General features: G+C 46.9%; 2 protein-coding genes across 2 annotated transcripts in view; one reads left to right on the top strand and one right to left on the bottom strand.

Annotated features, from left to right (window-relative positions):
* Positions 1–27,296, bottom strand: part of LOC119444147 (diamine acetyltransferase 1) — a 478,089-nt gene that overhangs the window by 120,253 nt on the left and 330,540 nt on the right. The gene's annotated exons all lie outside the window — the stretch shown is intronic.
* LOC125944414 (high affinity cationic amino acid transporter 1-like) overlaps positions 10,405–27,296 on the top strand; it is a 92,973-nt gene continuing 76,081 nt past the window's right edge. Inside the window, exon 1 of the mRNA XM_049664870.1 lies at positions 10,405–11,337. Within this exon, the coding sequence (XP_049520827.1) occupies positions 11,208–11,337 (130 nt within the window). The 5' untranslated portion in view covers positions 10,405–11,207. The remainder of the gene's footprint in view (positions 11,338–27,296) is intronic.

Genomic DNA, 27,296 nt, shown 5'->3' with positions numbered 1-27,296 from the left:
ATGCATAAAAGATCGTTTTATTAGAAATGTAAGTGGAACAACGGCGCAATTATACGGCGATTTTCATGGCGCATATCTCCAAAATAAGGTGTCACTCCGGAAATTTGTTGGATACGCCTTGCAAACTCACCGGCTATATTTCGTTTTTTTTTTTTGAGCAGTTGATTATGTGTTTCGATTTCTCGTGCAACTAATGTCCCCCTCTCTGAATAATCCAGCTCAAGGACTAGAATTATGTTATCCGCATCAGGTGATAATTAAAAATTACATGAAGCGTAAAAATGATCACCCTGTAACTCATACTCACTTGCTGCGTTACTTACACGTACTGCTGCGAGATTCAGGCCACCAGGTGGTGTATTAACATTGCGGTGTAGGTTTATTCTATTGTGTATAACGAACTCGTTATAAAAATTCATTGAAGTTTGTTATGCCCTGTTTCAGGTATACCAAATGATTTAATATAGCAAAATATTTGTTTAGCACACAAACGAGTTTATTATAACTGGGCCTGACTGTAAAGGGTCACTAAAACCACGTTGTTTCAGTATTTGAATAAATAATTAGCAATATAGAAGGCTAAAGCTATATGAGAAAGTAATTCATGGCCCATGGTAATTGGCCAGTATTGTTGCGCGTCCACAACGAGCTCTTAAATATAGAATAAAGAAAGAACACGTTCATTGTTTGTACTATGTGCGTTAGTATGTTGGTTACAGTTCGCATAATTTTTCTTTTAATCTGAAGCACATGGCGAAATGCAATAATTTACTTGAAGAGGCATACGTTACTTGCGCGACAAATCGCAGTGTTCGTGTGGCTAATTAGAAACAAGTTCGCCAATTACCTTTTATAATGGTTAATTTTAGGGCACACGTTGCAATTTTGAAATTGAAGCCCGGCAGTGCTGAGGCCACGTCAAATCCTAGCATGCACCCTAAGACTATCGCCATTACCGCAATATCCGCCTCCAATATCTGCTAAAAAAAAGTGCATCGGCGTTTAATTTCACTTTTGAGAAACTGTCATCCGGAACGCCCGTGTACACTTTACGGCCGGATATTTCAAAAGTGGTGTTAAATTTACAATTTCAATGGTTTTCAAAAGTTAGCGCGCATCTCCTCTTCCACTCCAGCTGCGGCGGCTGAGCGCAGTCGCGTGCATCCTATCTTAGAGGCCATCTGCGCTGGATTCGAAGGCTGACCGATCTGAGATAGCTGATGGCTTGGTGTGCGCTGCGCTCTCTCACGCCTAGTTGGCGTTGAAGCGAGAGGGAGCTCGAAGGGGAATTCGCTCTCCGCTGACGTCGCTCTTCATCACGCCGGCGTTCTGACAGCGAATGCCCGCCGTCATCGAGGGAGATCTGTTCGTGCTTGCCTGTGCGCTCGTGACAACGTGCTCGTTAGTTTAGTTAGTAATCGAATGTTTACAGCAGCTTATGCAGCTGATGAAATGACTTACCTTACTTCGTATAGCTGTTTAATAAGTTGGTATTGCAATAAATGCTTCGCTTTTGGGGCGAAACTGTTTTTAGAGCGATAGCTCTACTACGCAAGGTACAAACCCAGAAAACGCCCGGTTCCTCAAATCTGACCTTCAAGCTGAGTCAAGGTCAAACTGGGACTTAGCCTGCCACTACCAGCGGCTGCGGCATACGCCGCGTGGGCGCCCATATCTTGAAAGCGATCTGCAATGTGGACAAAGTGCGCCGAGTGCTGGTAGCTTCGTACGCGCTGTGCTTTCGACGTTTACTTCGCATTGAAGCGAGACGCAGCATAAAGGCCAATTCGCTCGCTGCTGCTGCCGCGCCGAGCAGCGTCTGTGTGTTTGTGGTGCAATTGTAGATGCGGTAGTTGCTAACGGCGCCGAGCAGCGTCTGTGCCCTTTCCCAAAGCAAGCAAAACCCTGCTATCGCTTTATCCAGCGGCCGTGGCTCGGCAAACTTGGTTTAACCGCGTTCAACCATGGCAAACTTTTTCTTATTTTTTTTTTCTTTTCGCGACGTAGAAGCGGCATAGTGGCCGGTGACATGGCTGGAGTAGCCAACTCAGCGAAACACAATGGGGCGGAAGCTAACGCGCCGCAGTAAGACTCGAATAGAAACTCTGTGACGACGGTGTTCTAGGTCAAGTGCGATCCTCGATTTTTCTTGCTACGCAGAATAAGGGCCACGCGTGGCAATTATTTGAGCGGAAGATGTGCTTCACGTCCGGTGGGTATCGAATTTAGATTCAGAAGTGTAGCCCAGGCGCCTTCCTTCGACGTCGATCGCTGACTTTCTTTTGAACGAACGAAAGAAAGAAAAAAAAAGAACACCCAAGAAGGAAAAGAAAAGGGAGATGGTGAACAAATAAGGCCGCACGCCATTAGTTGCCTTACTTCCCGGCGGAAGTCATTACCATGGCAGCGCCATATTTGTTTCTGGATGTTATTAGAGAGCTGTTCTCTCTCGCTGTAGGGGAGGTGGGTTCGGAATCCGATATTAAACCATATTGAAAACCGCTCCCTGGTTTCAATTGACGAGAATCTGTACCCTTTGAAAGTAAATTGTTTTTTGTAACCCAGTTCGATGTGTAACAGTGACTTACATCTCAATATATATATATATATATATATATATATATATACATATAAAGAGAGAGAGAGCGAGAGAGATAGCGAAGGATATATATATATATATATATATATATATTGTTTTGAAGACTTTTAGCGATCACCCGCATTCGTGTCGGACACTTGATGAATCTTTTTTATTTTTAAGCTTTAAGTAGTTGGATGACGAAATTTTCAAGCATAAATGCCAGGATATTGAAAATGTGTGATATGTCGGGGGAAAAAACAAGAACGCGTGAGTATCTGTGATAAAAATGGCGACAAAAAGGAAGCCGTTGGTTGAGGGGCACAAGAGTGAGGGATAGTGCTTTGTAGCTTTTTTTTAACGATTGGAACAAATGGTACTCTGGTCTGTTATAAATTACTTTTTTTTTGTGGAGAGACTGTACTTGAGATTAGGAGGAATAACACGGAGATGGGGCACAGTGTGTAATGCGTAGAACAGGCAATCAGTGGTCTGTTATAGCAACAGAATGGATGCTAAGAGACGGAAAACGCAAGCGAGGATGATGAATTGTTAGGTGGTATGATGAGATTAGCAGATTTTCTAGTATAGCATGGAGTCGGCAGGCGCGAGACACGGCGAACTGTAGAACTTTGGGGGGAGGCCTTAGCAGTATAATACTAATAGTAGTGCTATTACTACATTTTACGTCCACTTGTCGTCGATAATAATAATAATAATAATAATAATAATAATAATAATAATAATAATAATAATAATAATAATAATAATAATAATAATAATAATAATAATAATAATAATAATAATAATAACTATTACTACTTTCTCTTTTTTTTCTTTTTCTCGTACATTTAATGTTCTTGGGGTATTGTATATACATGTATTCACTTTCCCTTACGTTTGTACCTTTAGGTGTACCGTGTTCTTTTTTTTTCATTTTTTTTTCATTGTACGTGCTCACTAATCTTTTGTTCATTTTAGGTTTACGTTACCTATGCCGATAGATAAGAGCTTGTTTTAGCAACTTTCCATGTCCTTTGTTGTGTGCCAATATTACGCCCATATGGCTTTTCTGTACATGCATCGTGTTCTTTTACTTCTGTATTCTTTTATTTTTTTAATCTGCACATTATCTTTTCGTTCGATTGCACCGGTATTAAAACCTTGTGGTTCTTTCTGAGCACATAATTTAAACGGTCGGATGAATAATTTATTTTTATTGACTCTCACGCATTGTTGGTGTTTTTCTCCGTCTTGCTATTGTGAATGCATATTGACTTTTGTTGATTGTAAACTGTTCCTTTTCATAATTGTCGTCTTCTATTTCATGTTTTGTTGCCTGTTTTTGTATTTGTGTGTTTAATTGTTTTTTACTATGCACCAGCACTCAGACCTTAGGGTTGTTCCTGGGAGCGTCAAATAATCATGATTGATTGATTGATTATTAAATACGATATAATGCAGCACACATCTGCTACAGCGCTTCAAACTTTGCGACATGCCCGAGATAAAGAAAGTGAATGAAGGATAGCAAGGTTTGTTAAGGTATACTTCAGCTATTCTTCGGATATTTTATGAAATGCGAGTATGGGAAATGTTACACGGCTCTTAATTGCCAATGTTGTGCTGTTTTTAAGACATTGGTTCGTTTGACGAACAAAGTTTCCTTGCAATAAATTTTTAAAAAATTGGGAGGACGCTTAAGCTTTGCTTTTAAGAGTGGAACGCGATAGCATTCAAAGATTCTGACTGCTACTCATGGTTCCCGACGACTGAAGCTTATGCAACCATAACGGTTACTGGCAAACACTGGCGGCGAACGCTATGCACGTAGGCGAGCTTTCTGGTGGAAACGCGGCCTCTTGCGTGGGCCGATCCCGGAGATAGAGCACTACCTCGCCAAAGAAATTACATTATTATTGCGATAGCAATTATATGGACACTTCAACCGGATTTCTGCCGTCGGCGTCGTCGTCGCCGTCGCCGTCGCCGTCAGGTTCCCTATAGATAAAATCTTCGCCGCGCGCCGTATGCCCGAGCGGAAGCGTGCGGGGACGCGCGCTATCACGGAGAGCGAACGCACTCAATCTCCCACGCGCAAGCAAGGAAGCGGGAAGCCAGCGCCGGAGGGAGCTGGGGGGGGGGGGGGGGGGGCGCACTCTACTCTGACAACAACCGCGCTCGTCGCTCGCTCGCACCGTCGCTTATCTCCACACGGCTCTGACCTTTATGCGCCGTGCATTCGCCGCTCAGTTTCCGTTGAAGCGATAGACCGCACGTACCTTCGCCCGCTGCTTGCTGCCAGCGTTTTGACAGTCGTTGTCTGCAGTCATTCAGTGTGATCTATTCATGTTTGTTTGTGCGCGCTCACACCACGCTTGTTCATTCAGTTAGTAATAGTCGGGCCACATTTTCCAACGCATGCTACACATGCAATGCTGCCCGGATCGGCAGTGCAGCGCTACGTGTGTCCCTTCGCACGCGCTGCCCACGGGAAGCGCTTCTCATCAACACCACCGTTTCACAGGCGCCTTCTCGTTGTCATCGAGTCTCTCTTCATGTCGGTCTACTTACGGCGCAGCACACCTGCTTACTTAATCAGCTCATGTTTACTACAATTCATATTGCTACCAAAGCCGCTCACCTTACTTCGTATGGCATTGCTGTGTTGCTATCGCATTCATTGCTTCGCCCTTAGGGCGAAACTGTGACATTTTTTTCAGGTTTCCGTATTTGTTTCGCACTTTTAGTATTTCAGTCTGAGAAGATTTAACATAAAAGGCATGCGCTGTGGGTGTTTTGTTTCACGACATTTGTTTGTGGATTGTCATTCTCAAAATTGCGAGGAATAGCTCTGCCAAGAATGCAAGACAAGGTATGAGCAACATTAGCGATAGAATGGTGTGGCATACCTAAATATACTTGGAGGGCCTGCGTGGTTGCGGATGATTTATTAGGCCACGGGCGTCAAGGCCGACGCCGACGCCGGATTTTCTGCGACGCGGGGCCCTAAACGCTATCGCGGTAAAAACACCGTTGTGACGATCGCTCTCAAAGTATAATTTGCGACACACTTTAAGGCGACGTGATAAACTTCTTCATTCAATATTTTATTAATAGATTAATTAACTTACGAGCGGGTATACACATAACCATATAAGTAAGCGTTGTGATCTAAAAATATGCGGTATGATTGAATCAAAATGATAAGGAGTGTCCAAGTGCGCTACTAAACAAGCCTCGTGTCAGGCCGTACAAAAATTACATGCATATCCAGTGCACATGGTGGAATATATGTGAAGCGGAGCTTTAGTGAAACGGTTAATTAGGTGTTATACCCATGACGGCGATGCGTATAAATTTGCTTATTTACATGCTATTTGCGACGTGTAAGCTCACGCAATGCTCTCTCTATTCCTCCTTTCCCTTACCCCCAGTGTAGGGTAGCAAACCGGACGTTCGTCTGGTTGACCTCCACGCCTTTTCTCTTCTCTTTGCTCTCTCTCAGTCTCTCACACATTGCATAAAAACGCTCGCGTACCTAAAATTTGGTGCACGTTCATAAATTTCAGGTGGCCTAAATTAACACGGAGTCCGCCCACTACGGCGTGCCTCATAATCATATCATAGTTTTGACAAATAAAATCCCGGATTTAAAACAAATGATTTTTTTTAATATGGGAGTTACCACACCTTTCTGAAGTCATAGGGCTCTAGATTGTCGCTGCCCATATTCTACCTAATACTGCAAACACTTTACTACCGCATATACTCGTGTAAAGCCCGCACTAATATTTTCCGAGTTTTTACCGGGTGTGGGCTTTACACGAGGCCGGCTTATGGCTATCTCACTCAAGCCTCGAACTGCGCTCAGCGTGCTATGCAAATAAACGCCACCACTGGCGGCAGGCTGTAAACACATTTGCAGTAGTCGACCGACTTTCCGATGATGATTATCATGATGATTTAATGGCATCCCCTTTGAAACGGGTTGGTGACAAATAGTCACTTAGCCTACTTGATTAAATCAAGCAGGCTATAGATGTTTTTTATCTAGCATTTTTGTATATATCTCCTTAATTTTGTTTTCTTTTTTTTTCCTTCAAAATATATCTTGTACCTCTACCTATGACTGTAAGAGAACATAGACTATAGTGTCATCTTGTAGCGGCTTGTAGAATTAACCGGCATGCGTGATTCTGAGCGTCACACTTGGGGAACCCTCTTTTCTAAATTTTTGCACTGCAAAGTAGGGACGCGGGCCTTTCACGAGGGTGTGTCTTACGGGAGTAAGTACGGTATATACTCTGCAATGCCTTCACTGCACCCGAGTTACTTCAAACGCTTCGCTATGCCCCAGCTTAGTACTCCTGCTATCTATATGCTTAATGTTACACTCGACCCATATTTGTGATGTCATCTACCATCGACGGCATTCGGCTGTGCGTTCCGACGGCACGGTAGAACTACTTTTACTGGCTGTTCTTTGATTGACATTTCACGTCGACGACGACGCCTCCCCGCTCGAGAGCCGTCCTAGAACTCCCGTTAACAGCTTCGATTTTGAAAGAAAAAGAAGAGATAAATAGAAAGATAGAAAGAGCCCACAATGAACGCAGCACGGACAAGGGACCGAAACAGAGATTGTGACACCTCCTCCGCCTATACCGTGCCCGAGCCGTTTCTTTCGCGGCAGTTGCCTTATGTTACTTTTGTTATTACCATTCGCTATTCGCGGAGCTAACGTTATCACGCAGCTGCAACTGGCAGCCGAAATGCTGAAAGAGAACGAGAGTTGGAGAAAGAACGCTTTTTCGCTGGCTACCATTAAAAAGTACCAAAAATAAAAATAGGAACGCGAGTCCTAAGCAATCAAGTCGGATGCTTGTGTCGATGCCTCTACTGCGGTTAACGAAAAAGAACAGCGACGAAAAATAAACGATAGAAAAAAAGCTAAATTCAAAAGAAAGAAATGGAACAAGATAGACTAAGGGAAGGAAGGAGTGTCGAGATGAAATTTCGTCTCAGCCGCGACAGGAAATGAGCAACAGGAAGGTGAAAACGCTCTCGTTTTCGCCGTCCTGTATCGCCACCTATTTCTTTCTTTCTTTCTTTCTTCCTTTCTTTCTTTCTTTCTTTCTTTCTTTCTTTCTTTCTTTCTTTCTTTCTTTCTTTCTTTCTCTCTCTCTCTTCTTTCTTTCTTTCTTTCTTTCTTTCTGTGTGCGCGCTCACGGTGTCTTCGGGCTTTTTCGCCTCCGCTGCCGAAACATTTTATATGTTATTTTCTTTCAGTTTCTTTGTTCTTATCGCGCGCTTGGAATTCCAGCCTATTATGTCCGTCGAAGTGAATGGGTGGCGCGGAGGATTTGCTGTGAATTCTCATTACAACGAAATTGCTTTGTTCCAGTCACTGATTTGTCCGAGACTTTTAGTGGTCCGCCGTCGCATTTTCCGAGTATTTGCTCTTTTCGTCGTAGCGTGCGGAAGCCATTCATGCCTCAGTATTGTTCGTCTTCTCTTTTTCGATCACGATTATGAATTACTTTTTTACGGAGAGTAACTAGGTGGCAATGTTTTTAGGAAACCATTGCTCGAGCAACACCTCAAAACTTCAAAGCTGAAAAAAGAAAGAATAAAGAAAAAAAAAGAAGAAGGAACTGAAAAAATCCGTCGTATCTAATAGCAAACACGCCTCACGTGCACAAATGGAGGTGTGGTACTTCGGTGTGCTTGAATGCCAACCAAAGTATTGCATACTTTCTGCCATAACCCAACTATTCTTTCTTTTCTTGTGGAAACAGCTGTTAAGCGTACTTTATCCCGTCTTCGAAGCGCCCGTGGCCGTTTAGCCAACTACGTTCATCGTCATCATCGATGTTGTCGTCGTTTTCGTCATCACTGTCTCCCCATGTCACAGTTACTAAAACTGCGCCTTTAATTATGCACTTGCGACTGCATCAATAAAGCTTAAGCCACTTAAATCACAGATTATAAAAGGAATGCGGACGTAAATTCTGGTGACCTGAAACAGACTTGTTTTCGAGAGCATTGCAGCGGGTAAGGAATTGTTTTAGAAGATATATTTTACTCTAGCGAAGATATAACGCTTATAGAAGGAAGTTCTGCTTTCTACCGTCACTTTTGTTGCAACTACTGTCGCTTTCATGGATGGATGAGTCGATTGGTACACAATGAAATGATTAACGATATAACGCTCCACTGATCGTGCACTCGCCTCGTTCCGGTGCCCAGTCGTACATACATACCTGCCGCTCAAAAGCTATTTGAATAAATGGTCAGGGACAGAAGTTGGCGCTGGCGTCTGCACCTTAGCCTTCCCCATTCGCACACTGTAGCATTTATCTGGCCGTGATGAAACCTCCAAACTCAATCACAAGCGCACTAATATTCATCACGTGGCACTGCATACAAACTATTCTTGAGGAATAAGCGGTCACGAAGTGGGCCGGACGAGCAAAATTAATTCCTCACAGAACCCTCCACAACTTAAAAAAAAAGTTGCACCCTGGGATGGCTTGCGGTTCTCCTCTGGGTGTCTTCTTATCTGTTTTTGAATGCACCAACGCCGCTGAAGGCATCCTCGCTCGCTGCTGTGCTTGACACAGCTACTGTTGTCCACCGCTTTTGCAGCTTGCCCTTTGTAGCGCCATCGCTGCATGCGTCTTTTAAGACAAACGTCAACCGAAAGCGTTCAGCATTTTAAAGGTGAAGAGGCCTGACGCCCACATCAGGACAGACCAATGAATCAAACTTCATTTCATTTTTGTGTCGTAGATTTACGCCGACCCGTTCTCCCTCTCCTTTTCGACAGCGGGCTAAGGCTGCACCCTACGAGACCGCTGTAATGAGCAGGCCCTAAAGCTCGCCTTAGGTCTTGCGAAGGCCAGCAGCGACGTAGAGCGTACGAGTGCGACTATGAAGGCTAAAGCAGAGTGTTTGCATTCCAGTTCCACCTCTATCAGGAGGCGGTCGGAAACGGGACGGCCCGCGAGCAAATCCGGGAGAAGCGTGCCTGGCGCCGGCGCCACGAGGGGGCGCTACTCGTCACTAACTTCGCCGAAGCGCACGTGAGTGAAACCGCGCGGGCCTGCTCCGCGCAGGTGTCGCCGCCCTGGCGACCGGCGCACGCGAAGCGCGACTCCCGAATGGGGAGACCCCGCGGTGGAGCCGGCGGTGTGCTTCGTTCGGGCGTATCCGGCGGCGCGAGCGGGCCGCTTTCCTCCAGTTTGGCGATGTCGTGCGGTCGCTGCAGATCGTCGCAACAACGAGTGCGGAACGACACCCCGACCCTCACGTGCCGTTTGCCTCGACGCACCGTTCGACATCGCGGAAGGGGCCAAGCGGTTGCCAAGCCGTGAATTGTGCTTTTTGTCGCGCCTTTCAAAGCCTCTTCCGCAACGCTCATCACTTGCCACCTGCATCGAGTACGCGTCTTCGTTCGGCGTTCCGTTGGCTGGCTGGCTCACGAGCGAACAGACCAAGCGGTTGTCAAGCGATCCCAACGTGTGGATTCGCCGAGTTTACCCGCATCGTTCATAGAGAACGCGACGACTTCTCGGCGGACAGTGTCTCTGATATTGAACGCCTTGACCTCGACACTCGTATGCCGCCTGGTTCTTCTCTTTCGGCATTCCCTTTAGCTTTGGACTTTACTGCACCAGGCCGGCCCTTCGAAACGAACGTTGTCGGCGAGCGTGTCCGGTAACGAACGCAGCTTTTCTCGCCGACAAAGTTTTATTTTAGAGTGGAAACTATTGTGTCCAAGTGCTGCTTCTAAATGCGTTGAACTTCCATTGAAACCACAATTATCCTGTGCCACGTTGCTTGAGGACGAAAGTTCTCGAGTTCGCGCTGTTGCTGGAGTGCGGGGTGCCTCAGTAAAGAGGGGTGTTCGTGTGTCGTCATCGTGCTTCTACACGGCTGCGAGAAGTGCCCAGTTTAGGAAAGTCCCGCTTCAACTTTGCCTCAACTTGAGCGCCTCAGCGCGGACACCTACTACCTCATCGCTGCTAGGAATACTTTCGCAGTATTCGGCCTCTGCAGGCATCGCTATTGATTCTATGTAATTGTCATCGCGCTCAGCCGGTGAGAAAAGCTGTGAAGCCTTTCCTCGGCCGAAGGGGAACGAAGTCGCCGATCTTGACAAAGATAAAGAGAGTTTGTCGATCCAAACTACAACACGAGAAAAGGTGAAAGGCACAAGTGGCGACGAGTTTGATTACCACAGGACAGCCACTGCGATTCGACGTAAGCCACTTCGTTAGCACTGAAACGAAAGACAAGGTAGGCGACTTGCACGGACGCGCTTTCTGACAGCAAACAATTTTTGCGAAAGCCAGTCGAAATCAACGAGGTGTCAACTTCGCTAGGAACAATAAGATCGACAGAGGAGGTGTGTGAAGTTGATTCCGCCAGGAGAGAACGACATCATGCGAGGCTTGACAGAGTGCCGGAAGACAACATAGCCTAGAATTAAAAAGGCGAACCACGAAAGGGGCCTGCTTCGAGGGAAAGAACAAGTTCTTTCATCGGTGCAAACAACAGACATCGTCTTCGGCGCCGGCCCGCCATCGTTTCGACCACTCAAAAGGACCACCTGACTTACGCTATGGGCGAGCCGATGTCGGTCGTTTGGCGGGTGCTTTCGCGACGGAAGACCCCTATGAGCCCCGAGGGACGCGAGCACAGCAGCAGCAGGACCGGTAGCCCCCTCACGGTCGTCGACGTCACGTGCCTAGGTGAGTGCTGTTAGACCATGGCGCGCGGGGGGGTGGATAAGCGGCGGCGCCGGTGCCGGTGGAGCGTGTACTACTCACCCCCATCCCTCCTTTACCGCCTTTCCCCATTTTATGCCCGCACAAGCTACGATGGCGAAACGAGGCCCGCGGATCGTCGGGGCCAGCGTGCACACGTCAGCGCGTTTGCAGTGGCAACGCCGCTCGGCTGAACTGTTACTCCTGCTGCGCGGATACGATAACTCGCGTTGTGAAAGGCTCCGTCTACGCTTTATTTTTTTTGTTTTCATCTAGTTACACACTCAGAGCACGCAGGTGTATACACGAAAGCCTGCGCGGTTCTCTGTCGCTCTGCCCCGACCGTGCGCTTCTTTATTGTCCTAGTTTTATTGAAAAGCTAGTCGCCTTTTATCTCGAAGTTGCAGCGTTTTATCACTCCTCGACGCAGCGAGCCCGTGGGAAAAAGACGCGAGTAACTGGCCCGTTTTAAAGCCGCGCCGAGCCATTATAAGGGGTGCGAAAGGAGGGCTGCGGAGGCCCGCACCCTCCCCCCTTCTTCTAAAAAAGTCGCGAAGCTTTGAAGGCCGTTTGCGGGTTTTAGTTTGTGTCCTTCTTTCTTTATTTTATGGTCGTAAAGACAATCGGTGATTCAAAGCATTGTAGTTTTATTTGGGAACGCGTACTAAAACGGGTTAAAGTTACTCGGTTTCTTTTCTTCGTGTGCGACGCAGTGACGCGTCTCCTTTTGTTTATTATTTTGTTTTTTGAAGAGAGGTGCGGACAGGTGATATTGTGTCTGACAGTTTTTTTTTTTTAGCTACGTATAAATTGTGTCTTTGCCTTAACGCTCGATGTTCCCTTTTCTGCCATTCCTCGATCTGACAGAAAATAAACGTAAGAGGCTTTTCCGCAGCAAGACCCTTAAAACAGCAAAGCCAGCTTTACAGGTGATAAGTGCGCGGAAATTATTTTGTCGAAATATATTTCAGTCTTGTGTTTCGTTCTTTCTTTCTTTATATATTTCTAAGTACCATAGCTGCTTTTCATCGCATGAAGAAAAATGCTCGTGTGGCGATAGTCAGCTGACATGGGAAAGTTGAAAAAATACGCACCGACAGTCGCCTCACAACATCGCGGGTAACACGACAAATCGCAGAATCTGCTTGTTGACACATGAGCTTGTGGCCGACCGCCACACGCGAGTCATTTCGGCGCGAGCATAGGTGTGGTGACCTGTGACGAAAACCGCACTAACAAAAAATGTGATCGGAGTAGAACGATAACATAAGTGCGCCGATATTTCTGCTAAATTTTTAGTCTGACTACGTAAATAGATTTGTTGCCTGACTTGTTCGAACCTGCATTTTCTTAATAGTGCCACATTCGGGCGTACATTAGTTCGCTGTGTTTAATGGCCGTATGTACGCTGGACCTTCCGTGAAAGAAGTGTGCCACAAACTGACGAGGTATGTTTACGGCTAGACGCTAGTTGCAGCACGTCCTTTAGCTTCGCTTGTGGCGTCCACACAGCTATGTCCGCAACAATTTTCAAGCGAAATAACTACACCGTGTCAATTCGCTTCGCATCTGGAAATGAAATGCGCCAGAGTGAAGACTGTTGTAAGACAGAGAAAGATAAATAATAAAGTACATACGAGAATGTCATAGCCTCTGGCATTTTACTCGGAAGCAAGAACGCTGCTAACATTTCTGTACGACGGCAACTCTGATTCCTGGCTATAGCAACGTTTTACACACTTCTACCCTATTTGAGCTATTCATAAGTGCACAGACTGAGTAAATGGGTTGCATAGTTAGAATTCGTGCATGGTACGTGTACTGGCGTGTGCGATCTCTGTACTCTGCACTGTACAGCTGTCTTCGGTACTTAACTCTCAAAATCGTCCTAACTCTGCACTTAGCTCTTTGCACTCAGTAGCACCCCCCCCCCCCCCCCCCCCACACACACACACACACACACTATTTATTTCTTACCCACCCACCTTTCCTGTTCACAACGCAGCAGGAATTCCGACTCGCGCGCACATTTAGCAGAATGTTTCCGATTCGCACCAGTTTTCAGCGCGCTCCTAATGGAAGGTGCGCGCTATTCACGCGCTCAGTGCGGAATTTTTTTGCGCAGTCATCTTCGCGTGCATCGCATAAAGGAGAGAGAACCACGTGATAACATTGGGCGACCATAAACGTCGCAGGTAAAGCTGTGTGAACCCCGACTTACAGGGACGGCGGAAACGAAACGACAGTTTCGTTGTCGTCCGTCCACGCGGCGCGCACCTTAATGCCGCGCCGTTAACGTTATACCGTTACCCTAATGTCATCAGGAAATCTCATCAAGAAGCTCAGTCCGCGAGCGCTAGCTGCCTCGGCGTTTTGGAAAAAAAAAAACAAAACAAGACACCTGGATATCGGTGAGCGGAGAACGATTCACTCGGGTGCTTTGCACACTGTGTAGCAATTTTATTTTGCGCTGTTTAACGTTGTTGCTCAATTTTTTTTCTTTCCTTCATTTATTTGGGAGTCGTAAAGATCGAACCGTTATTAGCGCTTTGCACACTCACTTGCAGAATAAGAAGAAAAAAAAAAGAAAACAAACTGCTTCCTCACAACCGTTAGCGATCAATGTAGAAGCCTATTTTAAAGGCCCGCTACCTACCAGCTAATTTTTCTTTTATATTTTTGTTAGCTTAGCCTGGCCCGCATCTTCGCCTTCCGTTTTGGTGCTGCAAAAATTGTAGTTTGCAAAGTTCGCACGACGTTAAATAAATTACGAAACGGCCAACAGCGCAAGCACGTCGCATAGTTACACGGACGACTGCGCCGAAAGGACGATAATGTAAAGTTATGCGCTACGTTAGAAACCACCCTGTGCCGAAAGAAAATTTAAAGAAGAGTGCCCGCTGCTCTCGCCTTATAGTTGGCATATTTTGGTTGGCAGCGAATCAACACCCCGCATGCCTCCTACCTACACGTAGGTATAGAGCTTCGAGGGCGGGTTGGCCGCTCGCCGACAGGAGTAATAAAGGTAGAGCGCACTCAACAGCTCCTCGCGTGCTTCCGTTCAAATATTAAGCACTCCACGGCGCGATACGTAATTGCGCCTTCGCGGCGAGCTTCTACCGAAAGCGAGAGTGGAGGTTCCTTAATATTCGCGTTTACTTAGCAGTACGGTAGGTGGCCCGGGGTGCGCTAATTACGCCAAGCGAAGACGTTTTTTTTTTTTCTGGGATCTTGCGTGTGTCACCGGCGTTGCTGCAGACTGTCGCGCTGTTTTCGAAGCGATGACTTATTGCGCGCGCTCGCGTTTCACGTGTGACAGAAGTGCGGAAGGGACACCTTGAGGAGTTTAGCGGTTTGACGTCGGCTGGGAGTAAAGGAGAGTGCGCGTGACCTACTTTAGAAATTTAAGAAAAGACAGTAGAATTTAAAGAAATACTGTAAAACACGATTGCAAGCGCACGTCTATAGGGATCGGAATATTGATGTTTACCTGAAGATTAAGAGGGAAGGAGGGGGAGGGTGGGAAGCGGCATAACCGCGATGAAGTATTGGCCAAGAATCGGAGGATTGTCACGAACTGAAGGTTAGAATAGAATGATTAGTGATTTGGGTGTCGTCTTAAAGACGTAAAATGTAAGGGGGCTGAAAAACGATCAGTTTGGGAACGAAACGCGTGTAAGCAAACCACAGATATGCAGTGCAGCTGTACTAATTACTTCTGTGGACATAACTGAATGATGATGATGAGTGTGCTTATGTCCTCTTATCGCGCGCCTTCAGGTGAGGTGAAATGCCTCAAAGTATATGAAAATAGTATACACGAACAAGGCTCACCTTTTTGAGCTAAAAATAGACTTGACGGTGAAAATCGTTGAGAGATCCTTATTCATATTGCTTAACCAATACTGGTACATCCAGCCTTGATTAGGCTTTTCCTGCTCTAGTGCCGAATAATCGTTGAGTACATTGAAATAAATAAAGCATTGCTTTTAACCGTTCAGAGTGCGCCAGAAAGTATTCATCTGTCCATATTTTGAGGGGGCTTTCAAAACGCACTCCCGACATCAGCCTGGGAAGCGTGCAAAACATAATGGCTCGCTGCTGCGGATACACCTAATCGTGAACAATCAGTCATAGCAGTACTGCAACGAAGGACGACGAATGACATAAAAATGCGACATCGCGCGAATAAGCGCGCACACTTGGATACTACATGACGCGACACGAAGCCATGCCACGCCATGCGCCGTCCAACGCAACAGTTTAGCAACTGTCGCATCATAAGGGCAAAAAAATAAATAAATAAAAAAAAAACAAAGCGTAACCATTCGGGCAACGAAGCGTTCGCAATCCCTTGTCGCGATGGCTTAACACAAGATCTCGAATGCTTCAAAATGCGGCAACGCACGAATCGGAACTGTGCCGTGCAATAGACAATGAAAGCGGCACAACGCGACATGACACCATTCCACATCATGCGACATTGTAGACAGGTATATTTATAAAACAACACATCACAAGTTGTTGCAGGAATGCAGTGCGCGACGAAATATAACACAACTGGGGCGCAATCGTCATGACGTCGTGCCAACACAAAAACGTATAGCACTGTTGCGTCACATCGCGCAGCCGCGGTAAGCAGAGCCGTGTTGTCAGCGCCCTTCGCGATTTCTTTCTTGTGCACGCTATAATATCTTTGTCTGACAATGACATTATCTGATTTGTCTGCTCTGCACTTTGATTCCATGTGCTTTTTAACGTATTGATGTCGCATCCGGGTTGTTCTTTCCACGGTCAGGTTACGTGCAAATATGGATGCTGCACTGGGGGGGAGGAGGGGGGTTTTAGTGCATACACCCCAGGCCCACATAGATGAAATGACTAGCGTGCGCTTCCCCTGTTCTGTGTGGCTGGTGACTGTTCCAGTGAGTGTCCCTTGCTTCCGGTGCCGGTGCTCGTATGGTGACAATACTTGCGTACTTTTGACTTGCGTTCGTAAGGTGCAGTGTGCTTTTGATTACTGTCTTCTTGATATATTTTCCTTCTTTATTCTTGCCTAAGGATAGTGTACCTAGGGTTTTCGAAATATTGGTTCTAAAAGTGGCCTGTTTTCCCATTTCTATATCATAAAAGAAAAGATAAAAAAGGAAGAAAAATGTGGGAAAAAAAAACGCAGGTTGCTTCGACACAGCTTCTATAGATCGCAGCTTAGAGCCGTGGACACCGAGGCACGACAAGCGCAGGCGCGACGCTTTTGAAAGAACACGCAGCAACCCTGTGCTGTATAAGCGTCGAGCGCTCGCTTCGCGAGCCCAACACCGCGTATGCAAATTGTGGCGCTCTGCCTTTACGGACTGGCCTCCTGTTCTCGCCCGCTCGCTGACCACCAGAAAACGAGGGACACTGCACGACCTCCCGTCCCAGGTCGTGCCATCGTCGCGACGAAGGGACAGAACCCGCGGGCTTGCGCCTTTCTCACCTTTTAACCCACCACGCGCCTTCCCAACTTCCACAGCCCCTCCCCCCTCCCCTCCCTTCGTCTTCTTCCTTTTTTTTTGAATAAACCAGGAAAGGAAACGTGAGAGATATGGCGAAGAAAAGATAAGTAAAGAAGACCCAACGTAAGCACCGCTGTAATGAAATGGCATACATACGCAGCACTCGCCACCCACCACCGACGCTGCTACGCTATCCACAGCCATGCGCTGCCCGACCTCGCGTGGACGGTAATGCGAATTTAATGACCGCGTCGTCCGCTGCAGCATCGCGTCACCCACATAGCTTGCGCCGCCCCACCCTCCCACCGGCCCCAACCCACTCTTCTGCTTGCTGCTCGCGCTGCCCAATGCCATCGTTGTCACCGCGTACTGGCCATTTTTCTTGCTTCTTTCATTTCTTTTTTTAACATTTTTTTCTTCCTTTCTAGCCACATTTTCATTTTATTCTAACTCTCTTTCGCTTTTTCGCAATTAACGCGGTGCGCTTTTTATTCGTATTGCTTTTTTTTTTCGTGCCCCCACTTATGTATATAGATGCTTCATTTTTGATCGTTCTCCGTCGCCGGTGCCTGTCTCGCCCTGGTCTCACCCTTGTTCGAACGACCCTCTTCTTCCTGTTACTATATGAGTGGCGGGGGTCACGTGCACAACTACAAGGTCCTTGCGGCCGCATCGAAAATGACTTCGCACGACCGCAAACACAAACTGCGGCCCTCACTCGTAGTCGAACTTTTCCCGGTGACCTCTGCCTCCTTTCCGCTCATTTCTGCTCATTAAAACCTCTTTCAGCGTTTCACCTCCGGCTGACACCTTGTTTTCACATTTTCGCTCTATTTGCAAGTTTTCTTCCTTCTTTTGTTTCAACTAGAAGGCGGATAAGGAAAAGGGCAACTGCAGCCTGGTCTATGAGTCATTCCCGATGTAAATTTTTCTCCGGGCGCACTCGCGAAACCGCTACGGCGGAGGAGGAGGACTTACCGCGGCAAAACTGCGAATTACAGCACGAACGCGTAGCTTACTAGATGTAACGAACTGAACTCAACATGCGCTGAACGCAACTATGCTCGCGGTTTGTGACCACTTATTGGCGTGCCGAGCACAGGTACTTCAGTTAAAGGGAAAAGAACGCCAACTTGGGAGCAGTGCTCGGTTCTTTTGTCGGTAACCCACCCTGCGTCATTCAGTTCGAAGCTCTGTTTTCTACGCTGCACTAAATTCCCTACCCGACCATCAGAAACGAGGGTCACGTGTATGAGGACGTACGTCATCTACTTTTCGACAGCCCTAAAACACGCTGCGTATACTCTACCTGCGTCGACCTTTGTCACTCGCAGCAAGGTCACTTAAAATCCCTCCTTTAATTTTCATATCCGAAAAAAAAAAATCTGTTACGGTTACAGCGTCGCCCCGAGGACGTGTACATGCAAGCTTTATTACTCCTATTTTTCTTAGCTTCTCATCTTCGCATTGCCTACGCTATTATTTGTTGCCAATACAAACTAAAAAAAAGAAGAAAGAAAAAAAAAGAACAAAGCGAAGTAGTTGCTTCACGAAGGTTGTACCTCTATAACTGCAATCTACATAGGTTCTTGAAGCTCCCTCGCATTTCGGGCAACCGCCCGCTAATGACAGCATCGACACTTTTTTCACCGTGCCTGCTGGGAAGGGAAGTGGATTTGCAGCGTATGGTCGCACGTTATTCTTTTTCACTCCGTTTCGCGGCTGTTCTTTTCTTTTTTCGTTTTGCAATCGGGAGATGGGTTGATGGAAAAGAGGACACGATAATACGAACCCAGCGCACTTTTAGCCCTCGTATCCGCGTTCCCTGGGACGATAAATCCATCCGTCTGACGTGTGGCGTAAGGCAGGTGCTCTCTCAGTCAAGAGGACCCGGAAAACAAAACAGGGAGGTAGCCAGCAGGATTGAATAGTTTCTGGAAAGAATAACAGGGGAAACTCGAGGAACAGTTTTAAAAGTAAGGGTTTCTTTTCGTGCATGCCAGCCGGATTTTACGGACGTATGTGGAGGCAGACCCGCGGCGAGTAAGAGGAGAGAAATGATAAAAAGGAAAGAGGTCACGGGGTTTCGGGAAGGTGAAATGCAGGAAGGCCGTGTCACGAGAAAACAAAATAACCATGAAACTGGAAGCTCGGAAAGGATTTGCGCCCGGCGAGCTGCTCCTGCAAATAAATCCCTCGAGAATAAACGGGCATCGTTCATCGCTGGCGCGAAGGCGTGGCAGGTCGGTACTTTTCTCGCAATTCGCGAACAGAAAGAAACATCTAAGGAGAAAAAAAAAACGAACAAACAAGATATCGAAAGTGGCGGTGCAGGTGTAGCAAGAGAAGCAGCCATGAAGGGGATGGAATGCACAGAATATTGGAATGGCTGAACGGTTAAGAAAAACCCGTAGCGGGCTCGGAATTGCACTCGGATAGATAGATGGGTGCGTGTGTTTGCTTACTCCTTCTCGAAGGCTCCGTAAAAGCTAGCGAATTCGCAAGGACAGAATGAAAAAAAAAGCGAATTCTTCAACGAGGAGAAAGCTAGGCGGGGTAAGGGCGGGGGTGTTGAGGGACATCCTGCTGTTGATGTCTTGCTGACAAGCCCAGGCGTTGTAGACCGCATATGGAACGACGGGGGTTAAGTGAATTTTGATCGCTGCCGTGTTTTTTCCCGCGAGATCGGCATTGCGAAGGAGCTGGGCCTGCTTATCCCGAGCACGGGGTCGGTTGGAGTCGAATAGGTAGAAAACGTGCTGTTTATTTTTTAATATTTATTATTATTCTGCTTTTATTTTTACATTTTTCGAAACAGCGAGAAGCGAGAAAGGTACACCTGCGGCATTGAGAGTGAGAAGCAAAAACGCAAGATGTAGTCGGGGCCATTGTTGGCTCCATGTGTTTGCGATAATACAAAGAAGTAGCTTCAAGAAAGCTCCGTGAGAGAACAGCCTTTCTTGCATGCCACAACGACCGTTTGACAGCCTAAATATCTACAAAGCTTTGCATTTCGAATAGAAGAGTTGAAGCTTTGTTGCAATGAAAACTGTGGTCTCGAAAAGTGCGCGCAAGAGAACAAGGAACTTGCGAAGTAAAAACGAATCATTGAAAGGGTCGTTTTGATAATTATAGTCCAAAGATGTCAAATTCACAGGAGCAAATGGATTATCTCTGGCAATCGGCCATGTCATGATGAATACGTCGTTCAGTGTCAGATTACCGATGTTAAGTGGCACTGGGATTGGTCGTCTCATAGGAGGGTGACCACCTGGTGACACACAGTTATTGTGTGCGCGACAGTAGCCTCTTTCAGGGATGGGGTAACACTACAAGGAACTTTTTTCGTTGTCCTTGAATAACTTTGGATCGGAAAAAAAGAAGCCATCGCTATGAATGATGCAGTGGCAAAGACGCAGCGCTGGCGAGCACGAAATCACGGGTTTAGTTCGGGCGAGCGCGCTCCGATGGAGAAGAAATGCAGAAACTCTCCTGTAAACTGCTTTGTGTGCAGTTTGATGAACCCCAGGCAGTCAAAATTAATCTGAAGCACAACACTACCGCGTCCTTCATAACCCAATGTGCAGTTTTGGCAGGCTACACTTCATACCCTAATTATTTGAAGAAAGAGAAATATGGCATTTGTGGCCATGTGCAATGGAAGAGTGCTTCGGCCAACGTCTCAAGATATTTTCTTCCGAGAGTGATCTGCCATCTAAGCGACAGATGCCACCTCGCAGAAGGCATTGTTTAGCGACGCAGGATGGGTTTCAAAAGCTTTTGAAACGAATTTTCGCTGCTTTCACCGTCAGGAACAGGGTCATTGCAGTTACTCTTTGTCGCAATATTTCATACCATGGCATATTCAAGAGTGGGTCTGATAAATGGAATATAGGCTAGAAACTTTGTACCTGCGATGACACTAACTGCGTTTCGGGGTCGGTAGCTGGGTTCCACTTGGAAAGGTGACTACCTCGTTTGGTTAGTAAACTTCCTAACTCCTTCTTTACTAACTGCAGTTGCTACCAAGGTAGGCAATATTGTGACAAATAGTAACTCTACAACAACCTTCTTTTGTAAGAGTGGTACGTCAGAACGGCGGCACAAAACGCCAGAGGTCGAAAGAGAGAGAAAAGAGAAAGAGGGAAATAAAGAAATTGGTGGCACTTGTTTTCATGCGCTAGAAAACTTTCGAGCGTACATATACCGGGTAACAAGGCCCGAGAACATTATACGACGATGCGGACACTCCAGCGGGTGTGTACGAAGCGATTCGAGTGTTTTAGAATGCGAGCGTAGACGCGTAGCGCTTGGTCGGGTCCATATCGCCAAAAGTCAGGCGCGTCCCTGGGTACCGCTCTCTCAGTGTTTCCCTCTACAACACTTTTCAATGGCAGGAACTGCGCGAGACAGTTTCGCAATGAAGAATGTATACAAACACGAGAGGCAAAACAGGAGGTATAGGGGGCGCCACGAAGAAAGCGGAATTAAGGTGAGGGCCGCCGACGTTATACGTGCATCTTCGGTGTTTAGTTTCGGTGTAGAAAAAAACTAAACGACAAAGATGGGACGACTTCGCGTCAACGGCAGTGCTTTGAACGAGCGTTGTGGGTTGCGTTGTCTGGCTTTAATTTTATTTATTATACACTCCGGTGTGTCAAATAGAGGACTGTCACATAATAGAGCGGGTTCGTGCCCAATGTGCGGCTAGGAATATAGAAAAACACAGCTGAAATAGAAAAGGCTCAGTTAACTATATCGTTAAGCCTTCAAACTGAGGAGCACTAAAGAACGAGCAAGTTTGCACTCGGTCGTGCAAAGCTTAGGCACAGCGAAACTGTCGATCCTCAAGTCGTACTGGCTGCTACTGCTAGGTTTTAACTTGGTTTCTGCTAGGTCTTAACTTGGTTTAACTTAACTACGCTAGTAGGGAAGGTATTCTCGAGCGATCATTTTCGGACCTGCCTTCCCTTTCGCGACATTTCGTGTGACGGAGCTACCTTTTCGGAGCTACCTTCCCTTTCGCGCCAGCGTTCCTGGCATGCCAGAAACGCAGGCAGGCTAACCAAGGTTGGCACAGTGCCAAGAACGCTGTTGCTTGCCGACGCAGAACGCGTTGGAGGCTAGCCGCTCGATATCTAGCGAAAGGTGACACGACTAGGCGCAGCCCCTTTCATGGCAAACTCGGGAGCCAAGCGCATGCACACTGGGCGAAAGCTATGCACAGTGTACGGGCGGCGCGCAGCAGACGACACGCCGGGATAATGTCATGGCGCATGCGCTGTAGCGCGCAACTGGCGGATGCTCGGCGGAGCCGTGTCTGTGTCGGGCGAAGCGAGCGCGCACCTGCGCCAGTGGTTACTAGGCAACGCGAGGTGATGACATCGCTACTACTTCGGCGCATGCGCGGCTAGGCAACGCGGGTGGCGTCGGCAGCAGCTCTGCGCTTTGCCTCGTTGGTGCTGCCACAATTTATTTATCTCTCTATCTCGCTCTCATTTTCTCTTGCCCTCTCCCGAGCATGCTCTCCTTCCCTCTCCGTAACGTCCTATGTCAAGGCAACATGCGCACGGCACGGAGAGGAGGCGAGGCACACGCCACTCCGCGAGGTGGTTGCTAGGCAACGCAGTGACGTCATAGCTTGGCAAGGTTTTGCGGCAGCAGGCAGCACTTTTTACGGTTAGCTAGAACAGCTTCGCTGTTAAAACTGTTCGTTCAAACGGAAAGCAATCGCATGATCTCGGTAGCGGCGCGGAAGTATTGTACATCTTCGCTCGGCTGAATAGGTGGTTGGGGTAATGTTCGATCAAGTGGTGTTTCGATGTATTATTGTGGACGACTGAAGCATTAGTGGTAAATAAATAAATAAATAAATAAATAAATAAATAAATAAATAAATAAATAAATAAATAAATAAATAAATAAATAAATAAATAAATAAATAAATAAATAAATAAAATGTAGGACATTCTCTTATCAGTCAAAATGTCTAGAGTGCGATTTCACAGCTCTGCGTATACCCGGTGTTCAAAGATCACAATTCTTTAGCTAAGTGCACAGACCGCAATCACCCAGGAGCCGCCGGGGTAAATTGTTGAGCTATCATGACCTTTTAATTGAGCGCTAGGTCGCGCGTTCTATTCCACGCCCAAATGGGAGAACACTCGCTTACCCTGCGTTGCGTGCACAATAATGAATACTATGTTGTTGATTAATACACGATGAGAGCCCAGTATAAAACAAGATACTGAAAGGCCTGCTATCCCAACAAGATAAAAGATAACCCCAACGACTAAGAAATATGAAGCAAAACAAAAGAGGAGCAAAGGTAGAAACGACATAAAATATCGGAGGCAATAAAACATCTAATAAATTGGGCATGGTTTTCGTTACTTTATGCATAATTCAGAGAGCTTGATACATCGGCAAAACGTCAATGTCCAATCGCAACGCACAGCATGCCAGAACATATCTGCAGTACCCTCCACTCCCAAGCACACACACACGCACACGTACGCACACACACATAGGTAGTCGAAATTGTACCGGGGCGCCACACTACGGCGTCTGTCATAACTAACGAGTTTCTTTGAGTTGTTAAAGTTTCAAATTCACGCAGACTTTATATGCAATCTTTATCCTACCCCCAACAACTCCAACACAGCCTCTAGAATACTCGTGCCTGTTCTTCGCCCGCCTCTCTGTAAAGCCTTCGGGCAATCGAGAGCATGAAAATGAATAAGTAAATAAAGTGTCCTAAAGGCGGAAACAAGAAAGCGCGTTCTGATTAGCCCTAACTAGTTTGCGTTTAGTTTCTTCCTGTTAGCCCATAGTAACAGAGGCAGCTCACACGAAAGACAAAATGGGTTCTAAAGCAACGCAGAAAAAAAGTGGCGACGTAATGTGAATAATTAGTATAAATAGCATGTATTACCGGCACCATCTTCAGCAGCAAGGGCCGGTAAATATAACTGTTTAATGTAGGAGGCGATTCCATTCTTGGCTTATTCTTCAAACAAAAGAAGACGAAAGTTTCCTTTCCGTTTCTCCTAAGCGTGTAGGACGTAAGCATTGAGGTTAGTTGCAAAGCGAGAGAGAAAAAAAAAGTAAGAAAAGAGAGAGAGAGGCAGATGAATGGCGAATGAGCAGTTTGCGCAATAATCTTCACCAGCTAGTAAGTCATTATAGGTTCTACCCGAAAGAATGACATTCGCGTCGACGTCACTGTTCTGCTGGGGCACTAGAAAAATAAAGAATGAACGCCGACAGGTCTTGGCGGGAAAGCAAACAATCACGCCGTGCAAATAATTGGGTGCTGCTCCGTAGAGACCCTCTGCCGGAATTACTTGAGCCAGAATAAATGGCTTCGAGCTATCGTTTTCGATGAACAAAGATTATAATCATTATCCTTTGCGGGCAAATGTATGTCAAGATCAGAGGACTGTTGTCGTCGAAGTCAAGTGGAACCATCCGAAGAGTGGACTGGCCCAAATTCCAGGACTGTTAAAGAAGACAAATGTCAAGGTAATTTATTATACAATTTGGAAGACATAATCAAGACCACAGGGGAAGACAATACACGTACTTTAATGTGCTCTTCGAAGTTCACTGAATTTGACATAGAATTAGAGCGACATTGAGCAATACGGCCACGTGCCGAACATAGATAGCGACGCACGAAGTCAATGGACGATCTACGGACTGCTAGACGCCTACAAAAGAAGATCCAGCGCCGGTTAGATGAGCTAGAGTCACAATATTGGGCTGCTTTATGTGAATCGCTAGACCCTCGCAAGCCCCTATCGCACTTATGGAGCATGGTGCGAGGGCTCAGGACGGCACCCGCACAGCGGTCTTCATTCAAGGCTCTGGCCCTCTTCCAACAACGACCAGATATTGATGTCGCAGAAGACTTCTGTGACAGATTATCCGCGCAACGCACAGCTTCCAACAACTTATCACGTTTCATCCACTTCCCGCCACCACGTGACCCCCGCATGGATCTACCATTTTTAATCCATGAACTCAAGGTGGCGCTAGCTTTGTGCAGACACACGTCATCACCTGGAGCTGACGCAATTTTTTACAGAGCTCTGTGTCATCTGGGTGAGCGGGCGAGGAGTGTTCTTCTTGAAATCTATAATGAAACCTGGCAAGCTGGCACACTTCCCACAAGCTGGAAGACTAGTCACGTAGTTCCGCTACTGAAGCCTGGAATGTATCCGTTGGAGCTTTCATCGTATCGTCCACTTGCATTGGCGAGCTGCGTGGGAAAAGTGACGGAGAGGATGATCCTCGGAAGTCTGGAGTAGTATTTGGAATACTACAACGTCTACCCAGATGCCATGGCAGGATTCCGACGTGGCCGCTCTTCTATTGATAATGTCATCGACCTGGTTACCTACGTTCAGCAACAAAAAGGGTGTAAACGCCTGTGCGCTTCTTTGTTCCTCGATGTCCAAAGGCGCGTACGTACAACGTTACACATGAAGCCATCCTCGGCGCTCTCGAAGAGGCAGGCCTCGATGGTCGGATGTTCCGATGGATACATAGCTATCTCTCTATGCGATCTATCTTTGCGAGCACCGAGGACTGGCCGCACTTCTTTGCATTACACCTACTGTGGCGTCCCCCAAGGTAGCGTACTGAGCCCTACGTTGTTTAATCTTACGCCGACTGGTCTCCTTGATCACCTTCCAAACAAAGTTAAATTATCAATGTACGCGGACGACATATGCGTTTGGGTGTCCGGAGTGACACGCCTACAGCTGCGCGCCAGGCTCCAAAAAGCTGCCACTCAGATAACACACTACCTCCGAAATCAAGGTCCTGGAGATTTCATCTGATAAATGTGCACTTGTGGCATTTACGGGTTAGCCTATGACACACTACAGTGTATTAATCAATGGGCAGATGATACCATTTGTACGGTCATACAAATTCTTGGCTGTCATAATTGACAGAGACGTCTCATGGAGCCCCCATGTATTGTGGATGAGAAAGCGGTTGACAGACATCTGTCACCTTTTGAAATTCTTCGCTGGAAAGACCGGGGGAATGTCGACAAGCGCTATGCTTCGACTATATAGAGTACTTTTTCTCGGCTTCTTGCGGTACAGTTAGCCAGCATTGACTAACGCAAGTACAACAAGCCTACGTACTATACAAAGTGTGCAGGCCCAAGCACTCCGGATTTGTCTAAGTCTTCCTCAAAGTGCGTCAACGGCGGCAACTATTGCATTCACCAGAGACCACCTCATCAAGACCCACATCGCAGTTGAAGCAATAAGAATGCACGTAAGGCACCTTGCACGGACTCCTTGCCACCATCTAGCCTCTCTACCTGCGGAGAGACCACACGCCTCGTTCTGCCGAACGGTATCCGCACATCGTGAGGCTATACCATCTTACTTCACACCTGCCGCGAGACCTTCCACTCCTCCTTAAAGCCTCATTCAGTCAACTATCAACCTGACAGCACCTGGAATCCGGAAAAAAGTAGATATTTCATCGCCGGCTCTTAAACAGCTTACCTTACTCCTATTATATGAAAAGTACCGGAATTGCAACCACATATACACCGACGGCTTTGTCTTGCAGAACAGCTCTACCGCCGCTGTCGTTATTCCAGAAAAAGCCACCACTATCAAGTTGAAAACATCTCACTTGACAACGTCGACGGCAGCAGAACTCGCAGCGCTTCGAGTCGCACTACATTTTATTAATGACGAACCAACACACAAATGGATCCGTTTCCTGCGACTCGAAGACGACACTGCAGAGTTTACTGTCAGCCTTACGGCGCGGTCTGCAGGAACAGCTGGTTTTCGAAATCAGAGGCCATACACCACCTGACTGAGAAAGGACACGAAATAATCTTTCAGTGGCTGCCAAGTCACTGTGGAATTATTGGCAATGAACGTGCCGATCAAGCTGCTCGTTCAGCTCATGAAGAAGAGAACCGCCTATCGATCCCGCTGTCTAAGACAGATGCTGCAAGGATGCCCCGCCTACTTGCACGCCAATGCACTTCATTAGACTGGAATAAACCACATTTTATGCACAGCCCGATTATACACCTTGGATCCAACCTTAAGCCTTTCACTTCCACCAAGACTTCCCCGAAGAGATGCAACCCTTCTGTGTAGGCTAGTGGTTGGGCGTCAGCGTGCACCAATGCCTACGCGTTCCTCATAGGGATGGCCGACAGTGCAGCATGTGGCAATTGTGGGGACGCGGAAACGATTCGTCATGTTCTTTGTCAGTGCCCACAATACAGTGTGCAGAGACAATCGCTTTCCGTCGTGCTGAACCAGTTAGACGACCAGCCTTTATCGGAAGAAAGAATTCTGCAACATCGACGGGACTCAACATCGCATCAGAAGGCCGTGCAAGCGCTCCTGTGCTTCCTGAAATCCACAGGCCTGTGTGAACGTCTGTGATCGG

The sequence above is a fragment of the Dermacentor silvarum genome, chromosome 3, assembly GCF_013339745.2.
Source record: "Dermacentor silvarum isolate Dsil-2018 chromosome 3, BIME_Dsil_1.4, whole genome shotgun sequence".
NCBI lineage: Eukaryota > Metazoa > Arthropoda > Arachnida > Ixodida > Ixodidae > Dermacentor > Dermacentor silvarum.
The sequence above is the reverse complement of the archived record's forward strand: the minus strand, read 5'-3'. Positions and strand labels throughout refer to the sequence as shown.